This window comes from Amblyraja radiata, chromosome 22 (assembly GCF_010909765.2).
Source record: "Amblyraja radiata isolate CabotCenter1 chromosome 22, sAmbRad1.1.pri, whole genome shotgun sequence".
Lineage (NCBI taxonomy): Eukaryota > Metazoa > Chordata > Chondrichthyes > Rajiformes > Rajidae > Amblyraja > Amblyraja radiata.
The window spans coordinates 25,509,344-25,530,832 of record NC_045977.1 but is presented as its reverse complement, the minus strand read 5'-3'; the positions used below and the strand labels follow the sequence as shown (position 1 = coordinate 25,530,832).

Sequence of the window (21,489 nt, the reverse complement as noted above, 5' to 3'; positions counted from 1 at the left end):
GATACTGTGCCCAAAGTCGTACCTTTTTCTGGACGCCACTGGATTTACAAAATGTTGAAAATTTTCAGCAACCTGCTTGCGACTATGACGGGTGCCGACAAGTCGCCGAAAAAAATCGCGCAAATGGGACAGGCTCTTTAGAAGTAAAGTCCCAATTGCTTCCTACTATGTTTTTAAGCAGAGAAGGATCCATTAGGTATTCAGAGCCTAAGTGTTTAATAAACCATGTAATATCTATATCCATTTAAAATGTATTAAACAAATAGCAACAGATATATTGGCTCTAATGTAGAAACAGAAAAACTATTACATTCACAAATTAAATTGATGTTGCTGACTGCATTCAAATCAGAGTCACGAAGCAATGGATTCAAGCTTCCTAATGGGACAAGAATGCTTTTTTTCCAGGCTCAAATTGCTGTTTAGTATCAAGGGAATTTATCATTGACAGGGTTGTTATCACCTTGATGAGACAAAAGTGAAGGTTCGTCAATGCACACGATAAACACCTATTTTAAAAGGGTGTGGACTACATCTGAATTTGAGTTTAAGATCATTTGCATTTCTTTCTTAATGTTGGAGGACAGCTTGCAACAAATGAAATCCAAAGTAGCTAATTTTACCCTAATCACAAAATTATAAAACTCAATTAAAAATATGTTTTACCAGTAAAATTCAAGTAACGATGGCACTAAGAAACCAAGCCACGGAATTTCTTTGAAATAATTGGCATCTGTTCAAAAAGATACAGACGCTTCTGTGGATGAATACCTTGTTTCCAACAGCTCAAATTTAACACATTTCTTTTAAAACAAATTCCAAAAGAGAATTTCTATCACAGAAATAGGCATAAAACTACTATTCCAGCCAACGCACAACTATTAATTTACTGGCTTCTTTTCTCAAAGCAAGTGGGCAAATTTACAGGACTAAAATCATTTTTATGGAGGAAACTTCTGCAGATTTGCATAGCCGCATTGTTTTATTATGCTGATCAGGTGAAGCTTACGATACGATATGAAGCATGCAGGTACAGCAGGCAGTGAAGAAAGCAAATGGCATGTTGGCCTTTACAACAAGAGGAGTTGAGAATAGGAGCAAAGAGGTCATTCTGCAGTTGTATAGGGCCCTAGTGAGACCACACCTGGAGTATTGGTCCCCTAATTTGAGGAAGGACATTCTTGCTAATGAGGGAGTGCAGCATAGTTTTACAAGGTTAATTCCCGGGATGGCAGGACAGTCATATGCTGAGAGAATGGAGCGGGCTGGGCTTGTATACTCTGAAGTTCAGAAGGATGAGAGGGGATCTTATTGAAACATAAGATTATTAAGGGTTTGGACACGCTAGAGGCAGGAAACATGTTCCCGATGTTGGGGGAGTCCAGAACCTGGGGCCACAGTTTAAGAATAAGGGGTAAGCCATTTAGAACGGAGAGGAGGAAACACTTTTTCTCACAGAGAGTTGTGTGACTGTGGAATTCTCTGCCTCAGACAGCGGTGGAGGCCGGTTCTCTGGATACTTTCAAGAGAGAGCTAGATAGGGTTCTTAAAGATAGCGGAACCAGCGGCTATGGGAAGAAGGCAGGAATGGCGTAATGATTGAGGATGATCAGCCATGATCACATTGAATGGCGGTGCTGGCTCGAAGGGCTGAATGGCCTACTCCTGCACCTATTGTTTATTGATAGAACTTTATTTATCCCAGGAGGGAAATTGATTAGCCAACAATCATAAAACTCAAGATCCATAAAATTAAGTGACGAGTGGAAAGAATTGGGGATGTGCAAAGATTGGGGGGGGGGGGGGTCAGTCTACCCCCCCCCCCCGACAGAAGGGGTAGAAGTTATACAGTTTGATAGCCACAGGGATGAAGGATCTCCCATGGCGTTCTGTACTGCATCTTGGTGGAACCAGTCTGTTCCTAAAGGTACTCCTCAGGTTGACCAAGCTGTATTGTCCAAGATGCTCCACAATTTGAGCAGCATCCTCCCCTCCAAGATGACCTCCCATGAATCCAACTCCGCCAGCCTTCCTGACGAGTTTGTTAATCCTGTTGGCATCCATGGCCTTCACCCTGCTGCCCCAGCACATGACAGTGAAGAAGATGGCACTGGCTTCCACCGATTGGTAGAACATCTGCAGCATCTTACTGCAGACGTTGTAGGAGCGAAGCCTTCTCAAACTGTACAGCTGGCTCTGTACATCAGGCAGATGGCCCTTTCCTCCAACTGAACTTCTATGTTTGTCGATTGTGCAAGCTGTAATGGATCAAGATTGTGTTCTAAGTAGAACACAATCATGATCCATTACAGCAGAATCTTTTAGTTGTTTTGGAATTTTTATAAATATCTACTCCAAGGTCACCTCTAGCAGCAAATGAGACAGGTTTGACAACTATTATACTGTTACAGCAAGTTTAAAAACTTGAAATCAATTATAAAATCTATATGCAAAAAAGCAGGCCAACAGAAATCATCTCCTGACAATTAAAAATGTTTCCTCTCTCTTCACATTTACAAATGGGGTACAATACATCATTCCAAAATGCTGAATGGAGTAGTGATAACGTAACACAATGGTACCAGGTGTACCTGCACTTAAAAAAATGTTATAGTTATCTGTGAAAATCTGAGATGATAATCTGATAATGAAATAAATCAAACACCACCCCAGTTGATTGCTCCTTCCTATTAAATTAAGTAAATGGGAAATTTTCCCTGACTTGTGTAAGTACATCAGTTATTCAACCACCCGCTGCCCAATAAAAAAATATTTGCCATCCCCATTTAGTGCCAAGATGATCCCATCATGGAACAGACACAAAATCACAACAATTTAGTTGGCACTGGAAGCAGAAGGTTTTTCTCATTTTAAAGTATAAGATACAATTTATTATATTTTCCTAAACTGACAATATCTTTGGTTAGTCAGTCGCCTCAGAAGAAGGGTCTCGACCCGAAACGTCACCGATTCTTTCTCTCCAGAGATGCTGCCTGTCCCGCTGAGTTATTCCAGCATTTTGTGTCTCTCAGATATACTCCACCTTGACAAACCAAAACACTGTGCTATCTCAGTGAACCTGTGGAAAAAAAATAATTTGAATGCTTGTTAACAATATACAGTAAATTCTAGGCCAGCGTATTATCTTCTTTGGAAATTCTTTAGGATTATGGATGATATTTCTATTTTGGTTTGAGAGCTCTGTTGAAAAAGAGATTCCCAATGGGGTGGGTAGTTGAGAGATATGACACTTATGTGTTCCTGATGCACAAACAAGGATTTCAATGTCATCATGCTCCTTCTCTATTTTGAGCAGTGATAAATTAGGAATATTAGGGATTCCAAGAAATCACTGTAGATGTTGGAGGTTTTGAGCAGATACCTGTCCAGATATGACCTTGATAAGGCCATCAGAAAAGCTAAATGGGACCGCTCTAAGCAAGAGGATGATGCGGATGTTCATCAACTGTGTCAGGGTTTATATGCCATCACTTCCTCCAAGGTGAAGTTAGGGGTCAGCTCAAGCGACAGTGAAGCATCACTCCATGACGAGCTCAACGCTTTCTACACAATCTTTGATAGGCAGAATGCTGATGTGCCTACCCGGGCCCCCATAGCCCCCAAGCTATTACAATCACAGTCACAGAGGCTGACATCTGAAGATCCTTCAGGGTGGTGAACTCTTGGAAAGCAACTGGACCCGATGGCATACCTGGTCGGGTTCTTAAAACCTGTCCAGGCCAACTTGTTGGAGTTTTTGCCATCATCTTCAACATCTCATTATTGAGTTCTGAGGTTCACACCTGCTGTAAGAGGGCATCAATAATAACAGTGCCCAAGAAGAGTAAGGTGACATGCCTCAATGAATATCGATGGGTGGCACTAACGTCCGTGGTGAAGAAGTGCTTTGAGAGGTTGGTTATGGCACATATTAACTCCTACCTCATCAAGAACCTCGACCCATTATAATTTGCCTACTGCCTCAACAGGTCAAGTGAGGATGCAATCTTATAACTTGGCACTGGACCAGTTGGACAATAAATACACTATATCAGGCTGTTGTTTATGGAATACAGTTCAGCGTTCAATACTATCATCCCCTCCAAGCTTGCTATTAAACGCACAAAACTGGGTCTCCGCACATCTCTCTGCAACTGGATACTCGACCTAGTCATGAACAGACCAGTGTGTATGAATTGGGAGCAACACTTCTTCCCTGATAACCATCAGTACGGGAGCACCTCAAGGCAGCCTGCTCAGCTCCCTGCACTACTCACTCCATACTCATGACTGTGTAGCCGGACACAGTGCGAACTCACTCCATCTTCAAGTTCCCCAGCGACACCATTGTTGTTAGATTAATTGTTGTTAGATCTACCTTCTAACAACCATTGTTGTTAGAAGGGAGATTGATCGACTGACCAAATGGTGCCAGCACAATAACCTGGATCGCAATATCAGTAATGGGCCTGTCCCACTTAGGCGATTTCTCAGCGGACAGCCGGCGACTGTCAAGTAGCCGGCAATCACCTGAAAAACCGGGAACTGGAACGGCGACTGTCTGAGTGGAACACACACACAAACACATCGCAAAGGCGGGGGCCAGGGCAAGCAGAGGAGCGCTGTCTGAAATTCACATGGTGCAAAGCCAAGGTGATACAGACACACACCGCGATGAACAGGAAGGTTGGCGCTGTAATTAAGACGGCTAGCACAGTGTACAGTAAGTCCCTTAAATGAGGGGAGGGGAGGAGAAGGAGTGGAGACACTTTTGAGAAGCCAGACAACTTTTAATAAGCCAGAGATACACAGCTGTGAAGTTCAGCGGACATTTAACATTACCGGTCGGTTATCCTTGATTCTGAAAACTTGTGCTTACGTTTTGTTTCCCTCAATGAGCCAATGAAAATGACCGGTCAGCAAAGGCGATTAACTAAAACTACCTACAACTACCTATAACTACATGGCGACCCCACTACAACTGCACCTACGACTACAGGATTATCGATTTTCTCCATGGCGACCAAATTTTGGTCGCAGAAACTGCTCGTGACCATGAAGGAGACGCACCAGAGGCCACCAGCGAACCATGTGGCGAGCGCAGTCTTCTGCACTCGCCTAAAAAGTCGCCTAAGTGGGACAGACCCATAAGACCAAAGAACTAATTGTGGATTTTGGAAAGGGATGAGGACCCACAAATCTGTCTATATTGACGGGACAATGGTGGAGGGTCAAAAGCTTCAAATTCCTGGGCGTGCATATCTTAGAAGATCTTTCCTGGACCCAGCACACTGATGCAATTATAAAGAAAGCCCATCAACGCATTTACCGCCCCAAAAGATTGCCGAGATTTGGTATGTCAGAGAGGACTCTCTTGAACTTCTACTGGTGTACATATTGACTGATTGCACCATGGCCTGGTTCGTCAACACAATTGCCCAGGAGCGAAGATTACAGAAAGACGTGAACACTGCCCAGTCCATCATGGATTCTGACTCCCGCCCCAAAAGGATTTATAGGAGTCAACTGCCTCAAAATGCACTCCTGCCATCATAAAGAAGATATAGTGGCCTGAAAACTGTAAAGTCCAGGTTTAGGAATAGCTACTTCCCTACAGCCATCAGGCTACTAAACACTACAACCTCCAAATAAGCTATGAACTACATAGATTTGGGGGCATTGGTTTAATCTTTTGGCACTATTATATTTGTATATGTGTGGGTATATGTATACACACACATATATAGATATAGATATAGATAAATTCTCATTATTTTGTTTACAGTATACCATGTTTACATATTGTCTTGTGCTACTGCAGTAAGAATTTCATTGTTTTAGGTGGGATATATGACAATAAAACACTCTCAAAACATTTTATTACCATTATGTTTGCATATTGCTGAAATTTAACTGCATACAATAGCCAACCTTGAAAATTAATTTCAGGTATTATTTAACTTGTTTTAAATGCCTTAAATTTTGTTAAGGGGAAAATATGATACATGTGAGTTTGCATCTTATATTATTGTTTCAGTACTCATCCAATCAACTAAAGTTGATAGTACCTGTGGGAAGCAGTGAAAATAAAGCTGTCAACCATTTTAGCTCTGGTTTTCTTTAAATCTGTTCTTAATTTTACATCCAAACAAAACGTTTTACGTGAGTGTCATCTAATTGCGACTAAACCAGTTTACAACGATTCATGATTTCCCAATCCTGGAAGCAAATGGATCACGTGTGTTGAAATGCTCAACTGCAGTAGCACAAGAGAATATGTAAAATTACACAGATTTTTGAATGGATTTTATTTTTTTGTTGTTCGTATATAGTTAAGACAAGTAAAATAAAACACCATCGACACAAACGGTCCAAGCTGGCGTCAGGAGCGTCAATATCCAACAAGGGCCAAGGATAATAGGGCAATCTAATTGTTTTTAAACTGCCATTCCTCTTAAACATTACGGCATAGACAAAACTCAATAAACGTATTTATGAAATCAAAATATAAATGAACGAGTATGGTCTATTTCGTTTTGCAATGACTTTGCATAAATGTAAACAAACATTTTTCCTTTGGGCGGAAACCTTTAACCTTACGCCATTCGTTATTCGGGAAGACAAAAATACTGCTTAATTAATCATGGGCTTTGTAGTTACTTTACAAAACTCTAAGTCAGTAAAGGTTTTCAAGCAAATTAGTGCAAAGATGACGCGACACTCGCGTGATGAATGATTTAAAGCAACAAACGCGTATTTCACCATGGATGAAGCATGAGCAATCACATACAAGGTAGAAGCAAGGAGTTAAATAAGACGGCTGGATGTGAAACACTCACCGACACATTGTCCTACTGGAGTACTAAAAGGGTTCCCAATGAAGAACTCCATCTTGGTGCTTACCCTCCCCCCCTCCCAAACATCAGTGAGACCCGAATGTCGTTGACTCGGCCTCAACCTAACTTGATGGTCTGAACAGGCTTCTCCCCTTCGATATTGTGATTGGCTCGTCCTCCTATTGTCCCGCCTACAGCATTGCCGTCCTCATCTTCTATAGGCCAATATCCATATCAATCAATGTTGCCATCAAGTTTGTTCAGTTTCATCGAGGACGGTAACGACATTGCCCGGCCCCATTCACGAATTATTTTATTTTACATCATTTTTCACTTAAAAAAATAAAACAATTTCACTTATTAATTGCCTTACGATACAGTGGTGGCGATGACGATAGCGCGAGTACTGCGGTGGAGGTGGGACGAGCTAAGACCACGTGATATTTATCCTAGCAACCAAGAGAAGCTGGGCTCAGGCAGCATTCACTGGATGCTAGCGACGAAATATATTAAAATAACAGAGGAGGTATGTATTGGTTTAAACGTTATCATTTCTGAATATTCCGAAGGCATTCATTATCTTTCAGTTTAAAGCTGGGAGGCAAATGAGAAAAGAAAATGTGTGGATGAAGGAACTGCAGATGCTAGTTTCACCTGAGATGGACACAAAATACTGGAGTAACTCAGCAGGACGGGCATCATCTCTGGATAGGATAATAGGTCAACCATTACTTCTATCCAGAGAAGCTCCTGCCCCGCTGAGTTACTCTAGCGTTTTGTGTCTATCTTCCAATAAAATGTGTGACTCGTTCAGAATACAGTATTCGTTATGCCCTCTTAAGAATCTCTGAATAAATCAAAGTGCTTCACAGTGTAGGAAATATAGTCAATATGTGAACTAATGCCACCGCGACAGAGTAAAAAAATTTAACATCGTGGAAACAAGGAACTGCAGATGCTAGTTTACAAAATCATCACAGGAGAACACGGATACGGTTGTTTTTTTTTGTCGGGACCATTCTTCAGACTGATTTGGGGCGAGGGGGGAAGAAAGCTGGCAGAGGAGAGGCATGAGAAAGTGTGGCTGGACACAGGTGAGGGAGGGCTTTGATAGGCAGATGGTTGGAACAAAAGTCAGAGTTAAAGGCAGAAGAGTCAAGAGAGTTTATTGTCGTGTGTACCAGATAGGACAATGAAATTCTTGCTTGCTGTAGCACAACAGAATATTGTAGGCATAAATACCGATCAGATCAGTGTGTCCATATATAAATAGAATATATATACACACAAAAATAAACAGATAAAATGCATTAGGCTGTTATAGTTCAGAGTTTGTTTGAAGTGTTTAATAGTCTGATGGCTGTGGGGAAGCAGCTGTTCCTAAACCTGGATGCTGCAGATTTCAGGCTCTTGTACTTTCTACCTGATGGCAGCAGAGAAATGAGTGTGTGGCCAGGATGGTGTGGGTCATTGATGATGCTGGCAGCCTTTTTGAAGCAGCGACTGCGATAGATCCCCTCGATGGTAGGGAGGTCAGAGTCGATGATGGACTGGGCAGTGTTTACAACTTTTTGCAACCTTTTCCGCTCCTGGGCGCTCAGGTTGCCGTACCAAGCCACGATGCAACCGGTCAGCATGCTCTCTACTGTGCACCTGTAGAAGTTCGAGAGAGTCCTCCTTGACATACCAACTCTCTGTAATCTTCTCAGGAAGTAGAGGCGCTGATGTGCTTTCTTTATGATTGCATCTGTGTTCTGGGACCAGGAGAGATCTTCGGAAATATGCATGCCCAGGAAATTGAAGTTCTTGACCCTTTCCACCAGCGACCCATTGATATAAACGGGACTGTGGGTCCCCATCCTACCCCTTCCGATGTCCACAATCAGTTCCTTGGTTTCGCTGGTGTTGAGACCTAGGTTATTTTGCTGGCACCATTTGGTCAATCGGTCTATCTCACTTCTATACTCTGACTCGTCCCCATCAGTGATACGTCCCAGAACAGTGGTGTTGTCGGCGAACTTGATAATGGAGTTCGCACTATGTCCAGCTACGCAGTCATGAGTATAGAGTGAGTACAGCAGCCTTGAGGTGCTCCCGTGCAGTTTGTTATCGAGGATGACACATTTCCACCAATACAGACAGACTGTGGTCTGTGAATGAGGAAGTCGAGGATCCAATTGTAGAGGGATGCGCAGAGATCTAGATCTGAGAGCTTGGTAACCAGCTTGAAGGGGATGTTGGTATTAAATGCCAAGCTGTAATCAATGAATAACAGCCTGACATATGAGTTTTTGGTGTCTAAGTGGTTCAGAGCGGAGTGGAGAACCAGTGAGATTGCATCCACCGTTGATCTGTTGTGGCGGTAAGCGAACTGCAGTGGGTCCAGGTTTTTGTCGAGGTATGAGTTGATTTGCGCCATGATCAGCCTCTCAAAGCACTTTATCATCACAGACGTTAGTGCCACTGGTCGATAGTCATTGAGGCACATCACCTTACTCTTCTTGGGCACCGGTATAATTGATGCCCTTTTAAAGCAGGTGGGAACTTCAGTCCTCAGAAGTGAGAGGTTGAAAATGTTTGTAAAAACTCCAGCCAGTTGCTCTGCACAGGTTTTTAAAACACGCCTGGGTATCAGGTCCAGGCGCTTTCCGAAAATTATAAGGATGTTGCCAGAGACTGAATTATAGGAAGGAGTGGATAGGCTGGGATTGTTTTCCCTAGACCAAACGAGGCTAAGGGGAAGACCTTATAGAGGTTTACAAAATCATGAAGGGCTTGGGTAAGATGGATGGTGGTAGTTTTTTTCTGAGGTAGGGCACTCTAAAACCTAAAGGGCATAAGTTTAAGGTTGAGGGGAAATATTTAAAATTGATCTGAGGTGCAACTCTATCATACACAGGATGGTGGGTGTATGGAACGAATAGCCAGAGGAAGTGATATAGGTGGGTACATTGATAATGTTTAAAAGATATTTGGAAAGATTTGTGGGCAGAACATTTTATGAGTTGAGCCAAAGCACCTGTTTCTGTACTGTTTGCTCTGACTCTATATGCCTTGGTCACAGGCTTCCAAGCACAAATTTGGATCCGATTGGTCTTAAATGGGTAAGGTTGTAACTGTACGTTCGAGAAAGCACAACAATGTCTGTTGTTTTAATTTTGTCTTATGTATCACTCATTAGCTGGGCTAAATATGACAGTCATTTTAAATTGCTTGTTAAACATCGCAGTAAAAGTAGTCGGAGCTGAAATTTCAAATGTTAAAGCATAATGTCCTAGCCTAAGTCCAATGGATAACTTATTTCCGTGCATTGAACTGAGTCTTTTCGATGACATAAAGGATGAATGTTAAAGCATATTTTAAAACTTCAATATTGCCTTGTCTACATTCTGAACTATAGTTGATGGTGATCATATTAATAATTTAGCTTCAAACTTCAGTGCTTTATTAAAAAGTAAAACATTGCAGAATATGAAAGTCTTAAATTAATGTGTCAGATATACTGAACAGGCCAGGCAGCATTTTTGGATTGAGAAACAAAGTTAACATTGTAGTTTGATCAGCTAGAAAATGTTATAAATAAATGACCATATGAGACTGTACGACGGTGGTGCAGGTGTAGAGAAAATGGTGATGGCTTGTTAATCCTTTATGTGAGGTATGATCTGATTCATTGGTGTGTTTCTTCTTACTTTCTATTAATTTCAGTTTTACCAGGTCTCCTTCATGCCACATGTGGCCAAATACTGCTTTGATGTCAAAGGCAGTCAATCCTCAGGAAACTATATTTTTAGATGTGCTGTGAGAAAGTCCAGAGCCAGGTGTTCTTGGAAAATCCAATTTGGGCATCAGTGAGCAGATTGTTGGAGAGTAACTGCTGCAGATTTGTGTAATGAGAGGTATGTGAGAGCAGCTGAGGGTCATCCATCTTTCGCTTTTGCTGAGAAGCACTGAATATATCCTGCGTGACAATCTCTGATGATCATTGCAACATCAGAATTTCAATTTCATTGATAATATTGTTGAAGAAATATTAATGTTATTCCTATGTTTTCCTTTTAAGTGAATACAGCTGTTTAAAATGAGCCAGCCTTATAAAACAATTGAACCCAGTGTCATTGATGATAAAATGCTTGAAGAGATGGTGAAGAAACAGGGACCATCAGGAAGAGCAGGACAGATAGCCCAACAGGAAGGAATTGACTTCAAAGATGTTGACCACCTTCAACTTGATTTTCAAAGTATGTTTTACCAGTCACTTAACTTGTGTGAAGAAGATACTTAGTGGCATAAATACTACCTATATATTGTTAAAGGATTTATATTTGATTGCCAGATAATGTGCTCTTGCATTTACTTAAATATGAAAATATATATTCCTGTGTACTGAAAGTTATTTGAATCTGAATGGCCAGTGATTACCCTGTGATTGTTAATGACAATGTGTATTTCACATGAAACAAAATAGGAAATGTGTTCGATGGGGATGAAGGCTTGAGAAATAATGAACAATAAGTCTGAATAATAGTCATGCTGTAAAAAGTGATGATACAAAGATTGATGTGAGAAATTTTTAAGAAGCCTTTATAAGGAAGATCGGCATAAAATCTGAGCTTTTTCTCCCTGGTATAGATATACTGAAGATTGACAATATGTGGCAGTTCACATCATTGACTAAACTCCAGTTAGACAATAATGTCATTGAAAAGATTGAAGGACTGAACACACTGAGCAACCTGATATGGCTAGGTAAGCTTAAAAACTCAGAATATTAGTACATCCATTTTATTTTAATTTAGCTATAATTTTGTAATATTAAAATTGATTCATTCAGTGAAATAACATAACATTCAAGAGGAGATTGATGAGAAACCTACACGAATCAGGTCAGAGAAGGTTGCAGGTAATGGCAGACATTTTAGAGAATGATGTGTTGAATGCAGAGGCTAGTGGGGTTGCAGATAAGGACCAGAAGAACAACATCCTTGTTTCGTCTGGGGGAGGGGGTGCGAGAGCAGAACTACATTGACACTCCACATCCAACACATCATATGCCGACATTCCCTTTACCATCCCACCCCTTTACACTTCCTGAGAGACGACTCCCTTCAGAACTGCTTGGTTCCCTCATCCGTTCTTAAGGGGTTGGACAGGCTAGATGCAGGAAGATTGCTCCCGATGTTGGGGAAGTCCAGGACAAGGGGTCACAGCTTAAGGATAAGGGGGAAATCCTTTAAAACCGAGATGAGAAGAACTTTTTTCACACAGAGAGTGGTGAATCTCTGGAACTCCCTGCCACAGAGGGTAGTCGAGGCCAGTTCATTGGCTATATTTAAGAGGGAGTTAGATGTGGCCCTTGTGGCTAAGGGGATCAGAGGGTATGGAGAGAAGGCAGGTACGGGATACTGAGTTGGATGATCAGCCATGATCATATTGAATGGCGGTGCAGGCTCGAAGGGCCGAATGGCCTACTCCTGCACCTATTTTCTATGTTTCTATGTTTCTATGTTCCCTCCCAAACCATTCCCTCCCCAGGTACTTTTCCTTGCAACCACTGGAGATGCAACACCTGCCCCTATAATTCTTCACTCACTTCCTTTCCACATCCCAATATTGACTGGGACTTACTCAGGGCAAGAGGATAAGATGGGGCAGAATCTGTTAGGTGTAGCCAAGAAAATCTCCTTAAACAATGTGTGGATAGTCCGACACGAGTAGGGATCATAGTGGACCTTGTATCGGGAAATGAGCCTGGCCAGGTGATTAGTGTTTTGGTGGAAGAATATTTTGGAGATAATCACAACTCCATAAGTGTTAACATTTGTTTTGAATAGGGACAGGTTTGGATGTTGGGGGAAGGTACTTAATTGGAGCAAGGCAGATTACAATGTCATTGGACAGGAGTTAAGGACGGTGCATTGGGAGAAGTTGTTATTGGGTAAATCCACAGATGACGTGTGGGAATTATTTTAAGGCCAGCTGATCAAAGTGCAGGATATACCTTCCACCACTATCTTCTAATTATAAGCCAGTTGTGAATACATTCGACCAAGTCATTTTGAAACCCATGCATCTTAATCACCTGGATCAGATGAGGCTTGAGGAATATAAAGCGAGTAGGAAAGAACTCAAGCACGCAAAGGGGTCAGGAAATCCCAGGCGAGTCAGATTAAGGAAAATCCCAAGGGTTTCTATGCGTATGTTAAAAACAAGATGGTGACCAGGGAGAAGAGGAAGTGGCCAGGGTGCGACTCATCCTTGATTATGCTGCTGGCCTTGCCAAGACAGCGTGAGGTATAAATGGAGTAAATGAAAGGGAGGGAGGTGAGTATGTGTGATGGTCTGGACTGCATTTACAATTCCCTGCAATTTATTGCGGTCTTGGATGGAGCTGTCTGAATCCAAGCTGTGAGGCATCCCGATAATGTAAAAACATTTTAACTAATTCTTAAGTTGGGGTGAAGCTAACAGATTTATATACGATTACCACTCACTTATTAAAACCTGCAATCTGGATATGGTAAGGAATGAATAATTCAAAAAAACACTTTTTTTTTCTAGATTTATCCTTTAACAATATTGAAATGATTGAAGGCCTGGATGAACTGGTTAAACTGGAGGACCTTAGTCTGTACAATAACAGAATTTCCAAATTTGAAAACATGGACTCATTAGTAAACCTGCAAATTTTCTCCATTGGAAAAAATCATATCAGTGACCTGGAATCTGTAAGCGATTTGTAACTGGAGTTCATTTTGTTGTTTACTTTAAACATTTTCAGTACATTATGTTTCGATACAGTTTTCTAAATTAGAATAGTTATTTTTGCAGGTTGTCTATTTAAGAAGATTTAAGAGGCTGCGGACTCTGAATTTGGCTGGAAACCCTGTTAGTGAAAGTGAACGGTACAGTCTGTACATCCCTGCTTTTCTGCCTAATTTGATGTACCTGGACTTCAGATTAATAGATAAATTGACAGTAAGTATTACATAAGAGTGGATTAGTGATAAAAATGATATGATGATGAATTGTGCAGTTGTTAAGGAGATGTATGATTGAATGTTATATTATGTGATGCACCCAGCTTTGTAATTGTAAAGTTTTTTGTTTTTTTTGGGGTTTTTTTTGTTTATTTTATTAGAAGTTAATACAGTACAAAACAGTACAGTGGCACCTAATTTTACTTCGGAGTCACGTGAGTGACTACGTGAAGAACCCGCTCAGTGCGCAGGCGCGGCATTACGCCAGCAGTGCAACAGCGGCTGCAACGGGAGTTAGGCGCTCCCGCTACAGAATGAAACGGACCATCAGGTGAGTACCCTGAGGTCGGGTTTCTTTTACAGGTGAGCCTTTTTCTGCTTGTGTTTTTTACAGGCAGAGAAAAAGGCTCTGGAACAAAACTGTCCCCCGTTCGAAGAGGAACGTTTTCCGTCGGGGAGGGGGGCAGCAACAGGCGGTAGGAGCGTTTACCCGGTGTTCCTCTATTCCCCGACACCGTGCCGAGCCCAGCCCGCTAGTACCTGAGCAGCGGGCTGGATGCATAGCCACCCGAAGAGGCATCCGGCAGGTGTTCCCGATTTCGGACGGGACGTCTCTCCACCCGCACGGGGGGAGAGAGAGCCGCCTGAGCCGCTGGAGCGGCTCACGGAGCAGGTGCCTGCGAGATGCACTGCTTGAGGGGCACTCTCGCTTCTACAAGGCACAAAAGCTCTAGAAGAAGGCGGTAGGAACAATTACCGGGCGCTCCGCTATCCCCATCACTGCGCCGAGCCCAGTCCCGCTAGTGCCTGAACTGCGGGCTGGATGTCTAGCCATCCGAACAGGCATCCGGCCGGTGGCGTCCGATTTGTCGGACGGGGACATGTCTCCACCTAAATGGAGCAGAGACAGCCGCCTGAGCTGCATCCAACAGCTATTGGAGCAGCTCCAGCGAGATGCGCAGAAAGAGCGCTCTCGCGGAGGGAGGTCAGGCACCCCCTCCACAGTGTTTCATGCACTGCCCTCTGCTCCCTCATTACTGGAGGCTAGCATTGGTGACCAGGGCTGGGCTGGTCTGGAACAGGGGCAGGCGGACGAATTCGGGAGTATGCCAGGGGTGCAGGAACAGGAAGAGCTGTTGGGTGTGATGGACCGCTTTGTAGCAACCCCACGGGCTGGAGCACCGCTGGAACCAAGAATGGCGGCCAGCATCAACCATCTATCCAATAAACCATTACTGGAAAAGGTGCTCACTGAGGTGCTGAAACAACACACAGCACCAGAAAACTGTGAGGCCCTCAAAGTAAAAAGTGTCAACAGCCAAATCTGGGGGCATGTGGGGTCACACATCCGGTCCCGGTGTTCCGTAATTCCCCGACACCGTGCCGAGCCCAGCCCGCTAGTACCTGAGCAGCGGGCTGGATGCATAGCCACCTGAAGAGGCATCCGGCAGGGTTTCCCGATTTCGGACGGGACGTCTCTCCACCCGCACGGGGGGGGAGAGAGCCGCCTGAGCCGCTGGAGCGGCTCTCGGAGCAGGTGCCTGCGAGACGCGCTGCTTGAGTCCTGACATATCTCGGGGAATGGCCACCAGCCAGATCCCCCGGCCTCGAGCAAGCTACACTAAAGACGCTCATGTTGATGGCACTTGTATCCGCTCAGAGGGTCTAGTCACTACACCTATTGCGACTGGACAACATGATCACAGCTCCAGACCAGATCTGTCGTTATCCAGCGACTGATCAAACAGAGCAGACCAGGAACACCTAATCCAGTCGTGGCTTACCCACCAGAACCACGGTTATGTGCCATGACCCACCTACTATCAACCTCTAGTTTTATGTTATGAGAAGGAAGTAAGAAAGACAAGAAAAAGAAAACAATAGAAAGGGGAAAAAGTGGAAAAATAGATGGTAGAGAGTAGAAAAACGTGAAGTGTGTATATTAAAAAAAAAAAAAAAAAAGTGGAAAATAGAAATGGAAGAGAAGGCCCCTTAAAAGAGAATTTTTCAAATCTATATTCGGAGATGTAGTCCTATCCACGTCATAAACTGAGATCAGCAATCCTTATGGTACCGCTGCATCACATGATTCCAAAAAGTCGATGAAAGGAGACCAACTCCTTAAGAATTGGTCATATTTATCTATTAGTCGGAGTCTCATTTCTTCAAGGCGTGCTATGTCCATCATATTCATTTTAACAGTTGGTATGGTTATATTTTTCCAAAATTTAAGTATCAATTTCTTTCCAATTATTAACCCATAATTAAAAAAAACATTTTGGTCTATATTTAAATTGGTATCTTCTCCTATTATTCCAAATATAATCCATTCCATTTTGGGTTCTATTCTTGACTTGAAAAGCTTTGTAAATATATCAAATATATCACTCCAAAATTTATTCAACTTTGTACATCCTACAAATGAATGTGTTATATTAGCGTTTTGAAACAAACATTTATCGCATCTGGGAGAGACGTTTGGATAAAATTTATTCAACCTCGTTTTTGAATAATATAGTCTATGTAATAATTTGAATTGAATTAAATTATGTCTTGCATTAATAGAACAGTTATGTGTATTCATCAAATACTTTTCCCATCTATCCTTCGAGATAGATTGTAAAGTTAATCAAACAATAATTTGCAGCAAGATCTTCATTCATAATTTAACTGTCCTGTGTTCTGTGAAACACAAAGATATGGAAGTCTTCATGTGCTTGCCTTTTCATGTGGGTTTCAAACGTAACATTAAGTGAAAATTATGTGAAATCTATAAGAGGAATATCCTTTGTGATTTTTGATGATTTTGCAACATAATTTGATGAATCTGTGTGATCCAACACTTAGAATTTAAAAAAAACCATTTGCAGCTTAAAGCTGCCACCAATTTTCTCCCCGTCCTCTTTATTGTGCTGAGTCCTTGTTGAGTTATGCCCCTGTCCCACTTAGGAAACCTGAACGGAAACCTCTGGAGACTTTGCGCCCCATCCAAGGTTTCCGTGCGGTTCCCAGAGGTTCCCGGAGGCTTTTGTCAGTCTTCCTACCTGCTTCCACTACCTGCAACCTCCGGCAACCACCGGGAACCGCACGGAAACCTTGGGTGGGGCGCAAAGTCTCCAGAGGTTTCCGTTCAGGTTTCCTAAGTGGGACAGGGGCATAACTCTCTCTTGAAAACATCCAGTGAATTGGCCTCTACTGCCTTCCACAGATTCACAACTCTCTGGATGAAAAAGTTTTTCATCATCTCAGTCCTAAACGGTCTATCCCTTATTCTCAAACTGGGACCCCTGGTTCTGGACTCTCCCAACATGGGGAATATTTTTCCTGCATCTAGCCTGTCCAATCCTTTAAGAATTTTATATGTTTTATAAGATATCCCCTCATCCTCCAAAATTCCAATGAATACAAGCCCAGTCGACCTATTCTTTCATCATATGTCAGTCCGCCATCCCGGGAATTAACCTGGTGAACCTACGCTGCACTCCCTCAATAGCAAGAATGTCCTTCCTGAAATTAGGAGACCAAAACTGCGCTAACTACTCTAGGTGTGATCTGATCAGGGCCAGTACACCAGCAGGAGGACCTCCTTGCTCCTAAACTCAAATTGTCTCGCAATGAAGGCCAACATGTCATTAGCTTTCTTAACTGCCTGTTTACCTGCATGCTTACTTTCAGTGACTGATGTACAAGGACATCCAGGTCTTGTTGCACCACCCCTTTTCCTAATCTAACACCATTCAGATAATAATCTGCCTTCCTGTTCTTGCCACCAAAGTGGATAACCTCACCTTTATCAATATTATACTGCATCTGCCATGCATCTGCCTACTCATCCAACCTATCAAGTCACCCTGCAGCCTCATAGCATCTTCCTCGCAGCTCACACTGCCACCCAGCTTTGTGTCATTCACAAACTTGGAGAATTCCCTTGTCTAAATCGTTAATATATATTGTAAATAACGGGTCCCAGCACTGAGCTTTGTGGCACTCCACTTGTCACTGCCTGCCATGTGTTTTTTGTCTTCAGTCACATTAATGTGGGAAATTATGAAATTGTCCATTTTGATAAAACAAAAACACCACCTTTGTTCCAGCGGTGGTTTCTTTTTCGGCCCCAGTCACGGTCCCATCCCAAGCCACGGGTTCGGCCCTCACTCCAGCTTCAGCACCACCCTCCCCACCGGGCTTCGGGCGCTGGCAGCCACCGCCACGCAAGCGCTGGAGTGACCCTCACAGTCCTCCACCCGACATTTGCAACAATGTTGCCATCATACAACACTTACGCAGCTCCTGGCAGGACAGGAGGGGGAGGGTGAATTGGTATTGCAATTGGGGAAATGCAATTGGAATTTTTTTAGAGTCCAGTGCTGGGGGAGGCAGGGGAGTGCTGGACTCTTACATTTGGCAATGGGTTGAGTTGGGGGACCACGCCTCCCGTGTGGGCTACGGGTTTGAACTTTGAACACGGCAGTTGCGCCTGCGCAGTGCGGGCCCGTTAGCTGTGTATGCGCAGGTTGGTCAGGACTCGAAATTAACGGTTGCCCAGGTGCCAATGGTCATCTAAAATCCCGCCAGGCAACCTAAAAGCCGTGCCATTTTGCCCAGCTTGGCAAGCACCTGGGACACCTGCCGCTCAACTCTGAACGGGGGCCCCCTCTCTATCTCTCCCTCTGTCATTCTCTGTCTCCGCTCGCCATCCTTGTCCGGGCCCCCGGGTCTCCGCTCGGCCAGCCGCTCCTCATCCGCCGGCCGACTTGCACATGCGCACTGCCACGGCAACTGGTCGGCGCCAGGCACTTTCTTCCTCCCTTTGCAGTGCGGGAGATCTGGCCGCCATTGCTGCCTCACCGCGACCGCTGAAAACCAACGCAGAATCACTTCCTGGAGTTGGAGTAACTCCCTGGAGTAACTGTTGCTTTTTGGTTTCCTGGTCCTACAAAAATATTCCAAATGGAATTTAAGCTGGAGGTGTTGGAGGGTCCACCAGCAAAGTCCGAACTCTGAACTATAACAGCCTATTGCACTTTATCTGTTTATTTATTGTGTATATATATGGTCTATGGTATATAGACACACTGAACTTTTATCTCCTGTTCTGTATTATGTTTACATATTCTGTTTTGAAATAATTAAAAATTAGGTATCACTGTTTAAAGTTTGGGGATCACCCATTTCAGTTTAGCTGTTGTCACAAGTATAGGGATACAGTGAAATGCTTGTTCTGCATGTTTTCCATCCAGTGAAATAATACTATACACGTGTACAATAAATCCTCTTCTGGAACAGCGCACAGAGAGTTGTCATGTTCTGGCGCCATCTTACAACTTCCAAGTTTCTGAAAAGTCCAAGCTTGGCCCCAGGAGATATGTGATTTCTTATTTTCTCACTTTAATGGCCAGTATCCTGATTGGCATGGGCCTGTCAGCTCGTTCCATTGCCACACCGTTAAGCTGCCGATGGCTGTGCTTTACTCACTTGCTCACCGAGCTGCAGTAGGATCTCCAGCAGCCACCTCCAACAACACTACAACCTGTGACAATTGCAAACAAGCAGTCTGCCGCTTCCAACGGGCTTCGAATCAAATCAGCCATAATGTTATTAAATTGCACAGCAGAATTGAGAAGCTGAGTGGCTTCCTATATTTCTAATGTTTGTGTTCGTATGCTTCTTTATTTGTTCTTTGGAGGCTGCTGACTTGACATTATCATTGTAGACATTTGGGAGCAAGTGCCTACCTATTGCATTGGGAGAATAACTGACTAGAGAGGAGGGAAGAAAGAAAACAGTAGGGAAAATGGTTTTGCAATCGTCGTAAATAAAACAAATGTTTATTTCCTAAAGAAAGAACTTGCTTTACAAATGCATAACTCTGCCATTGCATACCTGGTACACCAAGAAGGTTTGGAATTTAAATCCCTTGAAAGGATGAGATTGGAAGAAGAAGAATTGGCTTTACATCAGGTAAACCTCTTTCACCATAATGTAATACAAACAACCGTCAAATCTTCACTTAAGTATTTATATCAATGTAGATCAAAAAGTTTGGATTTAGCCAGTTTTGGTAATGGAGGAATGGAAATTGCATGAAAAGAGAAGATAACATCAAATGTAAAAATGGAAAATGCTATACTGTGGGAGGGTGCCTAACCCGAAAGGCTAACATATTTCTCTTTCCACAAATGCTACTGAACTGATTGTGTTTTTCCACTGCTTTGTGTTTTTGTTTCAGATTCCAGCATCTGCCGTTGTATTTATTTTCCAGAACATCAAATATATTTCTTATGTTTAAGCACTGTTCACATCTTTGCCGGTAACATTTTTAGTTTTAAGATGTACTAGGTCAAGATCAGACAATTCACACCCTCTTTCCACAATTAAGAAACCTGTCAATGCCCAGTTCAGACTCATTCATCAATCGTTTGGAAAATCCGACTACCCAACCATGATATGGCAACAGAAAAAAAAGTATATTTCCCCCCCCTCTCTTCCCCCCCCCCCCTCTTTCCCCCCTCTTCCCTGCCCCCCCCCCCCCCCTCTTTCTCCCCCCCCCCTCTTCCCCCCCTCCCTCTTTTCCAATGTATGTTTGTTGGCACAGTAGGTTCCATTGTGGTGGAATTGTATTTTAATTGAGGAAGCCCCAGTATGGAACTGCCAACAGTTAAAATGTGATTCATTATTTACTTCACTGTACATTCAAATGATTTGCAGTATTTGTGTGTGGTTCCCCTTGTAGTGCACCAAGGTTCTTGGTTTAATAATTCCATTCTGCAATTAGGACGCTTATGTGGAATATCTGAATGGACCAGGTCTGTTTGACAGCATGTATGCAGAAGATCTTGAAGCAGCAAAGCTTTTACTGCTTCCTGGAGTGTCTGAATTTGTGGAACAATATCCTTTCACAAGAGTTATGAATATATTAAGCACTTTAAAGTACACCATTCGTGCATCTAACTTTGCGTTTGTTCCAACTTTACATCTGTTAGTAATGTACTGGTTTTCCAGATTTAAACAAAATAACATTTTTGTGTAGGTGTTTGGTAAAGACTATTGCCATCAGAACAATCCCATGCAATCCCCCTGAGGCCAAATTTGCAAGCCTGCCATTCAATGTTGATTTCAAATGGGACCTCATATCACTTTTCCTATGCAGCTTAATTGTCTAGTTTTTAGTTCAGTTTTGAGATACAGCATAGAAATAGGCTATTTTGCCCAGTGTGCCCATGCCAACCAACTATCAGACTAGGAACAAATACCAGAAGCCATTTAACCTACAAACCTGCATGTCTTTGGGATCTGGGTGGAAACTGGAGCACCCAGAGGAAACCTGCCGGGTCACTGGGAGAACATACAAACTCCATACATACAGACAGCACCAGCAGTCAGGATGAAACCCAAACCTCTGGCACTGCAAGGCAGGAACTCTACCACTACGCCACTGTGTTGCCTGCCCTAAGCCAGTACTACATCAGTAGTTAGACAAAAATGCTGGAGAAACTCAGCGGGAGCAGCAGCACCTATGGAGCGAAGTAAATAGGCAACGTTTCGGGCCGAAACCCTTCTTCACACCCGAAACATTGCCTATTTTCTTCGCTCCATAGATGCTGCCGCACCCGCTGAGTTTCTCCAGCACTTTTGTCTACCTTCGATTTTCCAGCATCTGCAGTTCCTTCTTA

At 43.0% G+C, this 21,489-nt stretch overlaps 2 protein-coding genes across 7 annotated transcripts in view; one reads left to right on the top strand and one right to left on the bottom strand.

Annotated features, from left to right (window-relative positions):
• Nucleotides 1-6,977, bottom strand: part of tom1l2 (target of myb1 like 2 membrane trafficking protein) — a 53,862-nt gene extending 46,885 nt beyond the window's left edge. For all 3 annotated transcript variants that reach the window (XM_033040790.1, XM_033040791.1, XM_033040793.1), the window contains exon 1: nucleotides 6,840-6,977. In XM_033040790.1, the coding sequence (XP_032896681.1) occupies nucleotides 6,840-6,891 (52 nt within the window). In that variant the 5' untranslated portion in view covers nucleotides 6,892-6,977. The remainder of the gene's footprint in view (nucleotides 1-6,839) is intronic.
• Nucleotides 6,978-7,038: 61 nt separating this feature from the next.
• drc3 (dynein regulatory complex subunit 3) overlaps nucleotides 7,039-21,489 on the top strand; it is a 30,496-nt gene continuing 16,045 nt past the window's right edge. Inside the window, exons 1-8 of one of the 4 annotated variants that reach the window (XM_033040795.1) lie at nucleotides 7,040-7,362; nucleotides 10,545-10,702; nucleotides 10,900-11,077; nucleotides 11,469-11,585; nucleotides 13,398-13,564; nucleotides 13,668-13,814; nucleotides 19,658-19,777; nucleotides 20,592-20,704. In XM_033040795.1, coding sequence (XP_032896686.1) covers nucleotides 10,918-11,077; nucleotides 11,469-11,585; nucleotides 13,398-13,564; nucleotides 13,668-13,814; nucleotides 19,658-19,777; nucleotides 20,592-20,704 — 824 coding nt within the window. In that variant the 5' untranslated portion in view covers nucleotides 7,040-7,362; nucleotides 10,545-10,702; nucleotides 10,900-10,917. Of the gene's footprint in view, nucleotides 7,363-10,544; nucleotides 10,736-10,899; nucleotides 11,078-11,468; nucleotides 11,586-13,397; nucleotides 13,565-13,667; nucleotides 13,815-19,657; nucleotides 19,778-20,591; nucleotides 20,705-21,489 lie in introns of all 4 variants that reach the window. The other 3 variants (XM_033040794.1, XM_033040797.1, XM_033040796.1) reach the window with 3 other exon arrangements.